Below are 17,520 nucleotides of genomic sequence, written 5' to 3' on the forward strand. Positions count from 1 at the left end.
TATGTTTCCCCCCTAGAGCTTTGATTTTTATTGCTTAAAAAAGCTCCATATTTATTTCACTTTCCGACTCTGCGCTTAGGCTTTCAACACTTTCCCGATTTCCTGCTTCTCAATAAGGAAGCACACTTGATCATGTCACGGAAACGCTTAGCACACGTGGAACCAGGGTAGGCCCTGCTGGCGTATGTCTTTGTCTCAGACGATCTCATGCGGACTTGAGGTCGTACAGCAGGAACCTTGGACCGCATTCGGATTTAGTGCTTTCCCTGCCTTCTTGGTACAGAGGTCAACTGTTGCCAGGGGCTCCAAACAGCCTGGTTTTGTTAGGGCTCTATTGTAGGAAAGCCTACGACAGTATTTCATGTGCTGCTGGAGCATTCTGAGCACTGTCGTCGGGAGAGGGAAAAGAAAGAACAGTTATTTATATACTTACATATTTGTCCATGTGCATTTGCGTCTGTGTTTGTTTTAGATAGGCCTCCCTGGCCTGGAACTACTAGAGCACTTCCTGCCTCAGTTTCCCCCAAGTGCTGGTGTTATAGACACAGGCCACTGTTCCTGGTTTGCCACTTGCTTCTGTCACTCAGCGCTGCTTTTGAGATGGATTCAGTGTATGTAGAGCAAGTCCATTCATTTAAGTGTTCATTGTGAGAATATAGTAAATCCACCTGTCAGGTGTGTAGCTTTTCCCCTCCCACTTTGCTATTGAAATTACAGAGAATTTCCTCATTTGTGTCTGCTTATATAAGAGTTTTTAGAATTTTGTGTGAACTTTTCAAAGGAGATGCATGTCCCTCGGGGACATTTGAGGATTTGTGAGGCCATATTTAGCTATTATTGTGGTTGGAATACACCAGAGAGCTGAGAATGTTAGGTGTGTGATGTTGGAACAGTCCTCAGACAAAGAATTGCAGCTTGTGCAACCTTCCAGTGTTCTCATTTCATAATTATCTGGGCCTAGAACCTAACTCCATTTTTTTTGTGTGTGTGTTAACATAATGTAATTTTTGGCACAGTTTAATAAAGTGTAATTTCCAGGAATGTAAATCAAGGGAGAATTATACTGATCTGTGGTTTGGAACTTTAACAAGACTTGTTCCTCAGTCTAGAAAGCTCGTGTAACTGAAGGGCAGCACAGCTCGTGGTATTTGAGTTGCCAGCACAACATACCTGCATCGTCTGCCTGCAGCGCTTTCACACTTGTGGTGATTCTAAGTTTAGGTGCAAGCATCTGGCTACTGTACTTCATTATGTATTCTCGCGGAATCAGCCTGAACATTCATATATTTAAGCATATGCTGTTTCATTTTGAATTACTTCCACTCAAAATCGACTTCTGCACATGCTGCAGAGTAGAGGTCGCGTTTGATTGTCCTCTGGTTAGGTAATCGTTTGTGTTACCACCACCGTGAAACCCTTCACACACCGGGCCACGAAGCCATCTTCTTCCTCGGGAGTATGAAGTTCTCATGAGTGCACAGATCTGAGTCTGGGCTTCCAGTTCCCCGCTAGTGGTCCATGTGTCTTTGTCCCACTGTTTTAATTACCTTGTTTCATAATGTGTCTGCGGCAGTTGGTGACAAGAAAGGCACATTGCCATTCCTAGTTCTCAGAGTGGTGTTGGCTATTCTCGGCTCTTTACTCTCCTGTGTGAATTTAGGATTCATTTTCCAGTTCCTTAAAAAGGTATTTTTGGATTTTGGTTAGAATTGCACTGAATTTTTATGTTAAAGAAAAATTGAGATTTTTTTTTTTTAATTAAGCCAACTCATCTAAAAGTATGAGTTACTTCTCTACACGGCCTGCTTTATCCCACTGTCCAGGTACTTTTAAAAGGCCTCTTCATGAAGTTGCATAATTTTAGCTATGAAAAATTTCGCAAATATTTGTTGTATTAAATCATACTTATACATGTATGCATATGCATACATATTTTTACTCTACAAGTTTGAGCTCCATTCAAATGTTTAGAAAATAGTGAAGCCAACAGCTACTCACCTATCACTCAGCTTCAAAGAGCTATCTCATGACCAGTCTGTTTTACATCAGCCCCTCATGCCCACGACCCCCTCCAAAGAAGATGAAATGCCCAGGCATAATGTTCTGCTGTCTGGAATGCGTTATGTGTGTCTGTGCAGATTCATGTGTCATAAAGAATCTATACCATTTCTTTATTTTTAAAAAGAATCTATACCTTTTAAATACTATGTTTCACTTAAAAAATTAAAAAGGTAACAGTCTTGATTTAATTAACCATCCAGTGACGGTTGAATCATTTCACAAAAGGGTTTTATAGCTAAGTGTAAGACAACAGAAAATGGCATGAGCCCCAAGTATCTGTGGCTAGATACTGATTACCGAAGTTACAAAGTCAGGTATCCATCGCCCACGTCAAAAACCAGTTTTATCATCCATGCCCCATCCTGTCATTCGAGATATGCTGGAGCAGTTGGACCTGTTTTTGAACATAATATAATTGGAGTCTACCAGGAACTTTTTACTCTGTCCCTCACATAATGCTTGTGAAGTTCACCTACATCGTCAGATGTGATTGTAATTTACTCATTTGTATTGCTTTATACTGTCATTTGTATGACTGATTGTGTCCCTAATGCTCTACATCTTTACAGACTGCCAGTGACTTTTTGGCTATTTGCTAGATACATGGAGATATTTTGTTTGGTTCTGTTTGTATTTTTTTGGTGGCTGAGGACCTTTACATATCTTGGCCATTCAGCTATTCACTGTATAAAGTTTATTCTCATTTTTTCCTCTGATCTATTTCTGAAATAATAGTAAAATGCATTCATTTCAGTTTGCTAGTTAGTGTTGTGGTGCTTTTGTCTGTTTTGCCTGTACACTTGCGGAGTCTTTTTCATTATGTCCATATTTTTTCCTGGTTACATCTTTTTTGGCTAAATTATTCCTTCCAAAACTGTTTTTTTTATATTTTCATATCTTTACATATATTTTCTTGTTACTAATGTTGCTCCACTAGCTTACTTTTCATTTTGTTTTACCCACCTGTGGCAGACCACACAAGATGAAGTTTCCCATCCTAAGCATTTGAAGCATGAGTTCGGTAGAGCTCGGTGTTTACTTTACTGGGAAGCCGATCTCCAGAACTCATCCCGCAAGACCAGAACTCTGTGTTCATTGTCATTGCTCCCATTTCCTCCTTTCCCTTTGCTAGTGTCTGCCTTGTATGTCTTTTCCACATTCAGGTCCCATCCTCTCATTGGATTTTCTGTCACTTTTGTAAAGAGCTACTTTTACATCTCCACTCGGGCCACTGTGGACTTTGAGCTCAGCCCCTGCCTGCCCATCAGGCTTTGGATGTACATTAAATTCAGAGCACTTTAGAATGCTGCCATCTTACATATTGAGGTTTGCCATCACTTCCACCGTTTTGTGAGGCTCTCCCCTCGCCAGCCCGGTGCAGTGTGTTAGCCAGTGGTTCCCATCATCTTTCTCCACCTTGTTATGACCTTATGAATTTTGTAGACTGGCCAGATGGCTTCACTTATTCCTCAGCAAATATTTGTTGCACATAATCTTTATCCTGAAAAATGGGGATAGCAGGGAGGGAAAAGAACAGTTTCTGCCCTCAGGTGGTTTATTATCTTAATAAGAGAGACAGAAATTGAACTTGTAAACAAATTAATAGAAGTGGTAGCCGCGGAGGCTGGGGCGATAGTTCAGCAGTAGAGTATTTGCCTGGCATGCGAGAGCCTGCGTTATTACCTATACTTGGTGAAGAATGCTCTTAAAGAGAGAGAGAGAGACTGACTGACTGAGACTCTTTTGAGAGTTACTGTAGATGGGATGTCAGGGACGGGCTCTCCGAGGATGATGTTCTTCTGATGAAGCTACAATATCAACAATGAGGAGAGGCCAACCCAGACACACAAGTAACCAAATAACAGGTGCCTTGCTGGGGCCTGATGGTTGAATCCTGCCTGTGGAAACAGCAAATACCAAGTCCCAGAGACAGGGAAGTACTTCCCCGCCACAGTTACTGACATGGTACTCACAGGACTCTGCCGAGGAAGGACAGAGGCAAGTGGGCGCTCCCTCTGCTCCACCATCCTGCCACTGATTCCTTCCCAAGTGTGCTAGCACTGGCTTATCCCTTAACCTTCTCACCATCTCAGCTCGTGATAGGCTTTGCTTCTGCTGCAAATAAGACCATAGCATAAGTAGCTGTTTGCATCACATTGTGCCCTAATAGACCATCAGCTTCTGCTAGGCGTTGTATCTTTTTTACCTTTGTCATCCGAACTAGGAGCACAATGTTTTCCACAGTGGTCACAGCACAGTGGTGATTAAATAAACTTCTTTTCTTTTCTTTTTCTTTTTTCCAGTTCATGCTCGGAACCTCGTTTCCAGTAAGCTTACAACGGAACAACTCAATCTATTTCCATTGTGTTTAAATCACCAGGTAAAGAAACCCAGAAAGCTAAGGAAGACTCTGTCTTCTCAAGATTTGTCTCTGATACTGAGAAGGAAACTCGAGGAGGTGCTCTAGATGGCATTCCCTCATTAGTGGAGTGAATAGAGCCCACCAAAAGATGTCCACACCTAACTTCCAGTGCCTGCAAATGTGATTTTACTTGGCACACGGATCTTTGCATGTGTGATTAAGGACTTTGTCTAGTGATAACGGGCAGACAAGAAGATGGGGAGGTGTCATGTGGAGACAGGAGACACAAGCCAGGGAAATCTTGGAGCTACCAGAAACGAGGAAGCATCTTCCTTTAGATCCTATAGGGGTGTCACCCTGCAGACACTTCTGTTGGGGGCGTGTATCACCCTGCAGACGCTTCTGTTGGGGGGGTGTCACCCTGCAGACGCTTCTGTTGTCCCTGTGGTCTCGAGAACTGAGAGAAAATCCCTCTTGTTGTGAGCCTCAACTAGGAAACCAAGACTGACTTGCCTCTTGTATCGCTCACATGTAATAGTATGTTTCTGATTGCCATGACTGAACACGCCAGGTCTGGTAAAGCATATAGCATATCGTAAGTGCCCCAAAGCGTGACATCTTTCAGGGACTGGGAGTTTTCTTCCTTCTGCGAATAAGAACTTGACACAGAGTGGAAAATTCTGCCTTGTGATTGTCTGCTGGGTCTAAGTTCATTCCTCAGGTTTAGCCGAAGTTTCTGCTTCTGCATTGGCTCTGCAGCCTTCTGAGAGCCCCGGGTTAGTATTTGTGAATGGAGAGAGCTAAGATTTCTAATGTGGGCTTGAGTAGAAGTCAGAGTGGAGCAGAAGAGACCAGATTTGAAATGACAACCCGAGAGCAGACCGCAGCCTCATCCCAGCCCCCAGGTCCCCCACCCCTATTCCTGCACAAAGAAAGCTCTGGGCTCTACATTCCCGGTTTTCATTAAGGGACTCTGGGCCTGGACATACCTTAAAATTAAAGACCCATCATGAGTGAGCCTCCAGACATACTGGCCATCAGGATTCCTCGTAGAGTTAGGCTTTCTGTGTCATTGAACGCTAGGCACACACGAGGGGGCATGGTCCAGCCAGAGGCTAATCTGCTCTCTGCCCCCTAGGATGACTGGCATGGTGCTGGGAGTGGGTGCTGGCGTGTTCCTCCTTGCTCTGATCTGGGTGTTGGTGCTGCTGCTGTGTGTGCTGTTATCCAGAGCCTCTGGGATAGCTAGGTAAGGCATTCTCTCCAGCCTGGAGTCCTAGGTAAAAGCAATTAGAGGCGAAAATCGCTGACGCTCATTAAACATTTAGAATTCAGAAGATCATTTTTGTAATTACTGGCAGTTTGAATGAGTTGCATTTTAACCTCTTATCATAATCGCTAACTGTGTTATTTATGCTCAGGTGGAGGTGGGAGGACGGGAGTGAGTCTCAGTTCTAACTGTGGAGGGGAGGAGGGAGACCAGAGGTGACAGGAAAATCTGCTTTGGCTGCTGTTGAGGTCCTTGGGAGCTATAGGTGGAAGTTTGGTTTAATTGTTCAGATTTATGACACGTGCCTGGTCCAGTCCCTAAGGCTCCAGCCTGGGCCCAGGGACACGGAAGTTACAGAGAGTTGGCCTGGCCCTCTGTTCGGGCCAAAACCTAACCCTAGAGACACTAGAGATGCGCTCTCTGGGGGGTCATATCAGCAGTAAATGGAGAGCTACACTGTTTACTGAGGGGTTCTGATCTGAAAAGAACAAAGGTGTGTAGGGATGGTGAGGGGCGTGTTTGTGAACACGCACACTTGTGAGCACACACACTGTGTGCAGAAAACTATGAATTCCCATTGTTAGGAATTTGGAATTACCAGGAACAAATAGGGATGTTTCCAGCTGGTACCCGTCTAGGAAGCACGGCTTCGGGGTGGAGGACTTTGTGGACCTTAAGGGACTGAAACACATTGACCCTAGGGAGGAGCCAGCGCAGGCCCAGATGATGAAAAGTTGACTGTCGTCAGTGCTTTTGATACTCAGGTCTCTGTCCCCAGGTTCTCCATCGTCTTCGTCTTCCTGGGTGCTCTGATCATCACTGCAGTTCTATTGCTTTTCCCTCGAGCCAGTGAATTCCCAGCCCCAGAGGTGGAAATGAAGGTAAGGCTAGTGGTTCACTTTTGCCCCTATTCGCGGTTTTCCCCATCCTGCCCTGAGACCTGTTCAAACAATGGTGGGGTTCCCAGGGTGTTGCAAGGTCCCTGTCCCTTTACCCTGGGAAAGGGTCTGAGGAATCCCGCCTGTAGCACCACGAGGCAATGATTTATCCATTGTACTGTTGTTTGCTGCTTTCATGGAGTTGAATGGCAGTGTGGAAAGCCACTCCTTACTGTGGAGACAGAAAGAGAAAAGAGTTAGGATCTAGGAACTGGCGTAGGCCTTAAGTGTGGTGTCCCTGTTCCTTGGTTCAGCGTCTTAGATCATAGGTCAGAATTGCGGTAGTGTTCTCAGGGTGCTGAGTGACATGATTTTCCGTCCTCTGAGGTTGACTCTTTCCACTTGTGGTGTCAAGAGTCATTTCCACCAAGAAGAGCGGGAAAGAGGAGCCTTTCCGTAAGAAACAGAAGGGGGCATTGCAGATGAGTTCTGTATCAATGATTTTGACATCCTTATTCCTTAGACCACATCAGCTGGCCCCTCCCTCTGTAAATCGGTTTGTATCACCTCTCTCATTGTCCCATTTCTGCCAGATCTCCCTCGAGCCTCTTCTAGTTTGTTTCTGATTTAAATCTCCGGTTCTGCCATGTGTGGGCTGGTCTCAAATCCATAGGCTCTTGCCAAGGGCACTGGCCTTTTCTATACCATTGCTTCTTCCTGTGGCATTCTGTTTCCTCTCAGTAGCTATTTTAATTTTGAAGGAGAAAGCATGATAGTGGCCATCATTTCTTAAAGGACTACTATATGCCAAGAGCTATGCTAACTAAATGCCTTGTTTACATTGTCTCATTGAAACCACACAGCTCCCAGTGGTATGAGCTGCCTTTCTGGGGAAGAGGTACAGGTGACCTGCCCGAGTTGACACTGTCCAGGAAGATGGAGAGCAAGGACTTAAGCTGAACTCTGTTCTCAACATCTTCAAACTCGTTAGAACTCAACAGAGTATCAGACCGTTCTCCAGATCTGACAGGTTGTCGATTTGATACAGTCCACAAAATTCCATAATTTTTGATGTAAAATGAACACATACTTCCAGTTCTCCCTAGAATTAATGATGGTGAAAGGAGGAAAATTAGTTCTGGAAACTCTAAGGAAAATTGCGCTTACCACACAGATTCCAGGAGTTGCTCCCCTGGGTGTCAGGCTCTCTCTGCATCCGGCCTACCCTGGTGTCTTTGTTTTCAGGGGAAAGAGTGATGTGTGCTGCCATGTTTGTAATCACTGCAAATGTGAACGCTAGCACAGGCACGAGCGAGCGCTGTTTCTAAATCAGTCCCTCTATTCTGTCATAGGAGTTTTGGACTCAGGAGACAACGGGGACTGAGCAAAATATGTTTGTCAGCATGGCCTGCAGAATCGGAGTTCTCACTTTCAGGTTCTGAGCGCTGGCCCCTGCAGCAGCCTGGCTCAATACTGTATCAATAATACATGGCCTGGGCCTTCTGCACCCAAGGCCTGCTAATTGGCTAATTAAAAAGTGAAACAGTCGAGCGAGCAAACATGTAGCCCGCAAGAGACTTGTTCAGTACCAGAGCCAAGGTCAAAGTTATGTTAAAGCTGTTTTATCAAACTGACCTTGATTGTAAGTTGACTGTTGGGGTAGTCTCTGGAGCAGCTGGGGTGCTTCTTGATGTCTTTGGATCTCGTTCATATCACTGCTTGGATTGTTTAGGAGCTTTGTGCATCAACACTGTATTAGTGTTCTGTTGCTGCTATAACAAGAGCCTGCCAATGGAATGGTTCCCACCATAAATTTATTATCTACAGTTGTGTGGGTTACAAGTGCACCATCAGTCTCCCTGAGTTAAAGTCAAGGGTGGGCAGGGCCATGCGTCTTCCCAGTGTTTCTGGAGGAATGCCCATTTCCTGACCTCTTCAGCTGTAGAAGCTACTGCTAGTGCCCGGCCCATAGCCTCCGTCTGTGGTCATCTTCAGAGCCAGCAGCTACCAGTGTCACCTCTCTGGCTGCATCCGTCCCGCGTTTCTTTTCCCAAACCTGTTTTCTGCCTCTTCTTTTGTTTTGTTTTGTTTTTTGAAACAAGACTACGTAGCTTCGGCTGATCTGGAACTTTTTGGAGATCTCCAAAGTGTATTCAGTTTTTAAGGACTCTTTTTACATTGGGCCTGCCTGGAATGGATAATCCAAGCTTATCTCCCTACTTTAAGGTCACAACCATAACACCACTGTCTTGCAATCAGTGTGTTTCTAGGGGTTAGGAGCTCCGGGCCTTTCTTCAGGCTGTGACAGTTACTGTCAGGTATTTGGGAACCTCTCTTGGAAATGAGTTCTCATGGCTTCTGTGAAGTTAGGCACTCCTTTGGATGATGATACCTGCTTTCCCCACCCATTTAAATACCACCGCTTGGCTCTGGGGTAAAGAATAGAGCTCTGTTCTCTAGAAATGGACTGCAGACAACTGGATAGAGCCAGGACCAGAAACAGACCAGTAAAATTAGGACTTCACATATGACTGGTTACCAAGCAACCAACTGTATGTATGGGGCAAATTATGTATCCTTTTAGTGTTTTAATATCTTAGATAAGTGGCCACTTTCCTCGCTCCCTTGCAATTAGGGTTCAGAACTCTTCTGATGGAAGCTCCAGTCGTCTCGTTTTGAAAGCCACCCTTTCTTCTAAATTCATCCATTTGTTTCCTGTGCCTTATTATTATTAGTTGTTGTTGCTCCCCCTTCTTCTTTAAAAACCTTGTATCTTCTACTCAAGGAGCTGAAAAATTTTATGCTCATATGCAGAGGGAAACAGGGCAGGATGCTACTAGAAGTTACCAAGAAACCGTGGGCATAACCATCAGGTCTCAGGGGAGCGCAGGCAGGGTGCTGGAGTGGGGGTGATCCTGTCAGGTCTCAGGGTGATTCCATCAGGTCTCAGGGAACCAAAGGCAGGATGCTGGAGTGGGGGTGACTCCATCAGATCTCAGGGTGATTCCATCAGGTCTCAGGGGAGCGCAGGCAGGCTGCTGGAGTGGGGGTGATCCCATCAGGTCTCAGGGTGATCCCATCAGGTCTCAGGGGTGCGCAGGCAGGATGCTGGAGTGGCGGTGATTCCCTTTTGATTTCTTCTGTCTCCAGATTGTGGATGCCTTTTTCATTGGCCGCTATGTCCTGCTGGCTTTCCTCAGTGCTGTCTTTCTTGGAGGCCTCGTCTTGGTTCTTACTCAACATGTGCTGGAACCAATCTATGCCAAACCACTACGGTCCTGCTGAGTGCGTACTGGAAACATGGGACGCTTTGATGTCCTGGATGAGCACAGAGGCACGCTCCGGAGCCGTGATGACAGCCTTCATGTCTTCAGACCAGTGGAGTGTCCGTTTGTCACTAAGACACAGCTCTTGAGCCCCAGCTTTCAGAAACTCAGCAGCAAAGCAGACTCCGTGGGCGGAGGTTGTCACTGTCTGAAGATGGATACGACTGTGTGTCCAGTACCCATACTGTAGGATTCCTGTCTGGTTTGAATGGAAAGTGGTAACTATGATCTGCTTGGGGTAGCTGTTGAGTCAAGCCATCAGTCGTAGATCTGGGGAAAAGGAGGTTGAGGCTCTGTTGGCCAACAGAAGAGCCTGGTCCCTGTTGATAATGTCTAAGTTATAAGTTCTTAGTTGAATATTTGGAACCATGTGAAGGAGAAAGGTGTTCAGACACAAAGGCTGCTTTATCGCAATAGCGTGGAAGTTGTGTCAGGCAGAGGTTATTGACCACTCCTTATGTGATTCCACAGAGCTCTATAAAAGCAGTGAGTGGCATTTGCCTGAGTCCTAATAAAGCAATAAACAATGACCACAGGACTTTCTCTTCAAACTCCTGCCTACAGCTTTTGTATATTTACATTTTGAGTTTGCTTAGAGATTAAAAGAGAGAGAGATATGGGAATGTTAGGTGTCTCCCTGCTGTGTATCTTGGGTCTTCTTCCCCCAGGGTTTGGTGGCCCCTCAATGCCTAATTTAAGTATTTAGTATCATGTAAGAGTCCTCAAGCCGGGTGCTGGTGGCTCAGGCAGAGGCAGGTGAATCTCTGTGAGTTCAAAGGCAGCATGGTCTACAGAGTAAGTTCCAGGACAGACTCCAAAGCTACACAGAGAAACCCTGTCTCAAAAAACAAAAACACAAACAAACAAACAAGAGAGGCCTCTTTGAGCTTTGGCCTTTTCATTTTTCCTTTGGCAGTACTGGAATTGAACCTAGGGTTTTACACATGATAGGTAAGTATTCTACCATCCTATCCCTCAATTCACTTTTTATCTTGAAGAATAATTGTACTAGCTTGCCCAGGCTGCCTTGAACTTTCCCTGTACACCAGACAGGCTCTGCACTTGCCGTCCTGCCTTAGTTTGCCAAGTCGCTGGGGTTTTAGGCGTGAACCATTGGGCCTGGCTCTTTTTATCTTGTTCATCAATTTGTTAGTTGGTTGGTTCTTTGAGGCAGGGTCTCACTAGGGATCCTGGGCTGGCTTGAAAGCCATCTTGAGTACTAGAATTATAGGTGTGCCCAACATGCCTACCTGTCTGTTTTCATCTTGGGAATTCTTTCTCCAAAGTTAGTAAAGGATGTGTATTCTCCGCATTCTAACTTTACATTTGTCTAATTTCCCAGATTAATAAAATTTGTCACTAAATGGGCTGGAGGGTCTGGTCTGGTTCTGCTTTGGAAGTGCCGTCCTGCCTGTCTCTAGCAGAGTGAAGAGGAGCCTTCTAGTCTGAGAGGCAGGAGAACAAGCTGGAGAGATCAGTGCCTGCTGGATGCCTGGGCTGCAGCGATTCCTTTGAGACTTCAGTTTTATGGCATTCTATTTATTATGATTGCTCTTCTTTCTAAATAGAAAAATCCTGAGGTTTAAGGCGATGGACTCACTTAGGCTTCCCACAGCAGCCAGTTGGCAAGCCTCGGTGTGGCAGAATCCAGTCTCTCACAGTGGAGGACCCTCTGTGGTTGAGAACTTGAGGGTAGGGTCACTTCTTTTTCCTGTCTCTCCTGATACTGTTGTCAGGGTATAGGAAAACCCATTTCTACCGCCTCATGGAGCTCAGCCTCAGATGACCAGGGACCAGACTGCGGAGAGTCAAGGCTGGTGGGGACCAGGCACAGTCGCACCTCCATTTGCACTGACTCCATCTTTAACTTTAACTTTGGGGAAACTTCCCAGATCAGGTTTTATTCAGAAACCTTCAAATGAAATTCTTAGTCTGGCCTAGGGCCCATGGGGAAGAAATAGAAAACATTGCTCTGGCAGTGGAGGGGAGAAGGGACCATGTGGAAACTGTGAGGGAGGCAGGCAGTCTGGAGCTTAGTCTCCCTCGCAGAGTTCAAATGCTTCCGGGTGCCTGTGGCCTTCCCAGGGTGCCTTAGCCGGCGCAAGCAGAGCACCCGTCCTGACAGTCACAGATTGCCATGTGCCATGCGCCTTCTCCCAGGAGGCTTGCTGCCAAGGCAACTCTGGAAGGAAGGAAGGGCTTATAAATATTCCTGAAAATGGATCTATCTCTCATTCCTTAGCGAAGGTGTCCAACTAGACCCAAAGATACCAGAAGTGTGTGGGGGCTCTGATCCCCAATCTAGTTCATAAATGATTTAGGGTTACTGCTTCAGAGGGAGCAGTGTTACAGTAGCAGTCAAGGCCCTTTGAGGGTAAACTTCTGTTTAAGAGAATGGTATCTCTGGTCTGAGTAGAGACCTGACATCTCAGCTGGGCTGGGTCAAGCACCTGGCCAAGGGATCACCCCTAGGACAACAGGTACACTTCAGCCATACTACAGAGATAGCTGCAGCTGGGTGGTGGTGGCACACGTCTTTAATCCCAGCCCTTGGGTGACAGAGGCAGGCAGATCTCTGTGAGTTCGAGGCCAGCCAGGTCTTCAGACCAAGTTCCAGGACAGAGGCTCCAAGCTACACAGAGAAACCCTGTCTCGAAAAACCAAATAAATAAATAATAAAATAAGTAAAAAAAAAATAAAAGACAGCTGGAATGAAGATCCTTTTAGTGAGATACTAAGGTCTCCTCACCTTTCTAAGTACTAACTCAGAAAGAGGCAAATATTTCTTTCTCCTCTTTCTTTCAGATGTTGGTCAGAACCTAAGTGTGCTTTTTCTAAGTTTGGGCTTCCTTGCTTCTTTCTGTGAAGCCACTGCCCTCCCTGCCATGGTGCCAGCTGTCAGTCCTGGATGAATGTGGCTCTCACAGAGCCTTATTCTTCTGCATGCTCCTCCTCCAGGCAGCTGCCGAGATCAACAGCCTACCTAGCCTGTGGTTTTGTGTTTCCAATCCTAATAAAATTGCCCTTGAGCTTAAAAATAAAAACCTACAAAATCAGGACTGGGAAAAGGGCCAATTCCCAGCAACCCCTTGGTGGCTCACAGCCATCTGTAGTGGGATCTGGCGCCCTCTTCTGGTGTTCGTGAAGACGGAACACTCATGGACCTAAAATACATGAATAAATCTTTAAAAAGTACAAAAGTAAAACAATAAGAGGTGTCTATAAAGTCAGTAGATAGTACCTGTGAGATTTCATTTATCTACATAAGAATTTGGTAAAAGTGAAAAAACCCTGAATTCCTTCCCAGATATCATCAACATACAACTTTTTATAAATTAGTGTAAATGACAGGCTTATATATTAATAGCTGGCTTTATACAATGTAGACACAAACACACGTGTTTGCCCATGTATCATATAAAGTAAACTTGGCTTGCCTTCTACAGCTCTTGTCTGTAATAACTAGCATGGTGAGGTGAAACTTTCTTCTTACATACTCAAGGTAACCGTGTCCATGCTTAAAAAACAAATAACAAGAACAAAAATCCAGGAGTGGAAGGCTGAATGAAGCAATGACATCATTCGGAGACGGCACCATGGGGCACCCTGCAGTGACACCTGATGCATCCCTCCTTATGGAGACAGGGCTGGCGTAGGGTTAGCCCTCATCAACCCAAACGACGCCAGTGTCCATTAGCCGTTCTCTGTACAGGGCAGGTCGTGCTGTTTGTTCGCTGTCCAGAAAGACACGATTCCCTGCTGTTCGGAAGGTGGAAGGGAGAGGAGGTCTATGAGAGAACGAGTCGTTCCGTAGCCTCCCAGGACGGCATCCCGACGAGCTAAAGTAGCAGGACCTTCCAGCTCCATTACAATAGAGTCTTTGTCCGGTCAGTTAAGCGATAGCGTGTAACATTTTAGAAATATCTCAAACCAGCAAAGCATACTGAGTAATGTTTTGATAAGCAACTTAGATTTCTCACTGGTTTAAAAAAAAGGGGAGGGGGTAGATTCTTTTCTGATCTAGGGTTTCAGATAATTAATGTTAAAGTGTGTCAGTGCTCAGGCACTGGGAACACAGGGTTTCCTTCACCATGTAACACACACAGCCTGCATGCACTTCAGCACTCGTGCTGATGGAGCGAGGCAAGGGAGGATCAGGATGGAGGAATCCCAGGTATGTTAAATGTTTTTATTCTAATAAATTAATCAATTTCCTGTTCTGCTCTTCAAGACCTAAACTTTTCCATCAACTCAGCTGCGTTGCTACTAAGTGCTTCTGGTTCTCAGTGTGGAAAGGGGTGTGCTGTGACAGATGAAACACAGGCAGAGAAGACGGGCTTGCAGGCCAGTAGGAGTGACTCTCGGACTCGATGCTCCAACTCCCCATGCATTCCTTGCATCTGGTATCTCAGCTTCAAGATCAACTTTTGCTTTCAAATAACTCCTTAGTTTTACACTGGCCCGCCATTTGCACCCACCCTTCCCCTAACTCATAGCTATGAAGTTCTTTTGAACTACTAACATTGATAACAAATAACAAACATGTCAGTCCAGCCTTTGACATAACTGGATGCGACAGATACAGAAAATAGTCTGGAAATGTGTTGGTTATCCTGAATGGATTGTGACAGTTTAGGGCTGCGAAGGGCGTTCTGTAGTTGGTAGATCTGAACCTTTAATCTGTAGGTGCACCCCAACCCCAAACTTGGAAATAAGTGCACGTCATCCATGCAGACATGACACTTTTTGTGAAGTCACCGGGTGTTTTTCAAAGTGCACTGTAAGCACTTGGGTCGTCATGTTTCAGATCTATAAAGGAGGTCTTGTTACTGCCCCCACTTCACACAACAGGCACAGACTGGGAGGAGTCACTCAGCAAAGGGTAGGCAGGAGTCAAGATTAGAAGTGAGGCCCTTTGGCTCTGTGTATAAGCTCCTAACTCCTTCATATATCAGTCTATGTGTCTGTAACGCACAAACAGGATAAAACACAGATCCACTTGAGAGAAACACACAGAAGCAGCAGTGAAAAGTCTGGAATTGGGCAGGAGTGTGAGACAGTGTATTTTAACAATGTACTTAAAGACTCATGGATGAATTCAGAGACAGGCTGTGCTATTTGATTTGGGATACTGAGCCATGAAGCAGCCAGTAGAGGGAGCAATGCCTTCTGAAACGATGCCATGTGGCTATCCCCTGTATCTCTGTGTTAATTTTCTGGGATTTTACACGTGTGGTGGACACGTATGCATGTGAAGGCCGGAAGTTAAACTCAGGTGTCATTCCGCAGGTGCCATCCACCTTGATTTTGTTTGTCTGAGGTAAGTTCTCACCATCCTGAAGCTTGCGTAAGCTTTGCTGGTTGGCTAGCAAGCCCCAGGGATCTGCCTGTCTTGAGTATTGGTTTATATCTCAGCACCATGCTTGACTTTTTTTTTTGCATGGGACTGGGGGCTCAAACTCGTCCTCACGCTGGCACAGCAAGCACTTTGTCCACCCAGCTGGCTTCCCAGCGCTGGGGATTTCTTCCGCTTTTCTAAGCTTCTGTCCACAAGCTGGTCATGCCCCTGTTTACACCAGTGATGCATATTCATTTCCCCTGCTGCTGTCACACGTTCAACTTCAGGTGACTTAGAGCGGTGTGCATGCATTACCACCGCACAGGGCTAAGGACAGCATTTAGAGAGATCCTAGGGAGGAATCTATTTGCCTCTTTTCAGCTTCTAGAAGTCACCCACATCCCAGGGTTGGTGGGCCCTTCCTGTCTTCAAAGTCAGCAGTGTAACATCTTCCGGTCTCTTCACCCCTGCCTCACTGCCATTTATAGAGAGCCCTGTAGTTATATTGGGCCCGCCGGACAAACCATGTCAAGGTCCCTAATCTACTGTCTTGTCTTGGGTTCTAAGAAGTAGGATGTAGACATTCGGGGCGGGTGGCATTATACCTACTACATAATAGGGCCCTGTTTCCTAGCTGTAACGATGGCCTCCTCTACAACCACAACCTCCCTTCCTCCCACTGCCTCGTGGACAAGGTCTGTTGCTTTATCTCGGTCTCAGGGCTCCTGCACCGACCCTCCCCATGCTCAGTCTGTTTTAGTTCCCTCCTCACACCTTCAGTGGGACCCCCAAAGTGCTCAGTTGTACAAGAGGTGCTTTTCCTTCCACCTCCTCCTCCACTCACACCCCTCCTCATACACACTAGCCCAGCCTCCCAATGGATCTCTAAAGAAGAAACACAAAGAGTTATTGCCTTTTAATTACATGTGCTATTGTAGCATCTATGAGGAAGAACATTTTAAGCTTAATTGAGACCAAATGTGAAGTTAAATTAAACGAATAACTAATTAACGTAATGTTCCTGCATTAGCCCCGTGTGAGTGCAGAGGCCTGAGAGAAGACAGGTACTGAGCCTCTGGTGAACAGACTGTGCCCAGAACCTGGATGGGCGGCTGGAAGGGGTTGCAGAGAACCTGGCCTGGCAAGTGAGTGCGAAAGGGTACATCTGGGGAGGGGGTGTCCTCCAACCTTTGCGATTTCCCCCAGCATATACCTGCAGCCTAAGCCCTCATTTCCGAGGCCCTGCTCTGGGCTCCCACAAATCTTCTGATGCTTTCTAATGTCTCTCTTGTCTGCCTAGAGTGCATGTTTGTTCAGGCCCGGCTCCTCATGCCTCACCTAGGAAGGCTTGACAAGATTCACGTGAGCATCCACTGCCTTCCACCTCTCACTGCCTTGTCAAACAAAGCCCATGAATTCTTCCTTCAGAAGCTGCCCCGTTGAAGCTACCAGGCTCACCCCTATGGGCTGTCCATCAGGTCTGGACTGACGACTGGTGTAGCCCTCAACTTTTTGGCTTGTGTTGTTTATATTTTCCTGTTCTGTGTTAAGGGCAGCGAGATAGATCAGCACTATCTCCCTTCACATCAGTGCTATGGTCCAATGTTATTCCTGTTCTAGATGAGGAAACAGATAGTAGTAAATAATGAGGCTGGGAGGAGCAAGACCTCCAAGCATCCCTCTTGTGGCACTGACCTTCAAGGAATGGTGGGGAGGAGTCTGGAAGTCAAAAGTGCACAGGCTGCCTTCTCTGAAACATAATGGCACCACCTGCCCACCCAAGACTCTACCATGGGATGGTGTCACCATCTAGTGGTGTTTAGGAGTAACATGGCTTCGCCTTAAGTTTGCACCTTCTATATAGCATTAAAATTCTTTATAGAAAGATTGTGTGAATACTGAGCAAAATACCATGTGTCGGCCCCTGCCCCTTACCAGGTCTTGAATATAAGAGGTTCCTGGCTGATTGCTCCCTGCAGAATCAAAGTGAGGATCGGGCATATGAGCTTTATACTTTAACACACTGACCAACACAGCCTTCTAGTAAATGCAATGCTTGTATCTTTGGGGGGCTCTAGACTCCTGCTGTGTTGCACGTGTTATCAATGTCACGAGTATGCCCTCTGGGAATGGCTACTGTCACAGCAGCCCCAGAATACCAATCTCTCTGGTCCTGTGATGCCTCTTCACTGCACCACATGAGCCCCACGACGCTGCTATGCCAGGCCCCACCAAGGATAAGCACAGGCACGATTGGCAAAAACAAATCTGTATTGGCACTGATG

General features: G+C 46.0%; 1 protein-coding gene across 3 annotated transcripts in view; it reads left to right on the plus strand.

Annotated features, from left to right (window-relative positions):
* Positions 1-11,247, plus strand: part of Tmem218 (transmembrane protein 218) — a 29,435-nt gene extending 18,188 nt beyond the window's left edge. For all 3 annotated transcript variants that reach the window (XM_057767623.1, XM_057767622.1, XM_057767621.1), the window contains exons 2-5: positions 4,365-4,441; positions 5,562-5,672; positions 6,472-6,574; positions 9,722-11,247. In XM_057767623.1, the coding sequence (XP_057623606.1) occupies positions 5,563-5,672; positions 6,472-6,574; positions 9,722-9,856 (348 nt within the window). In that variant the 5' untranslated portion in view covers positions 4,365-4,441; position 5,562 and the 3' untranslated portion in view covers positions 9,857-11,247. The remainder of the gene's footprint in view (positions 1-4,364; positions 4,442-5,561; positions 5,673-6,471; positions 6,575-9,721) is intronic.
* The last annotated feature ends 6,273 nt before the right edge of the window (positions 11,248-17,520 follow it).

This window comes from Chionomys nivalis, chromosome 4, assembly GCF_950005125.1.
Source record: "Chionomys nivalis chromosome 4, mChiNiv1.1, whole genome shotgun sequence".
Lineage (NCBI taxonomy): Eukaryota > Metazoa > Chordata > Mammalia > Rodentia > Cricetidae > Chionomys > Chionomys nivalis.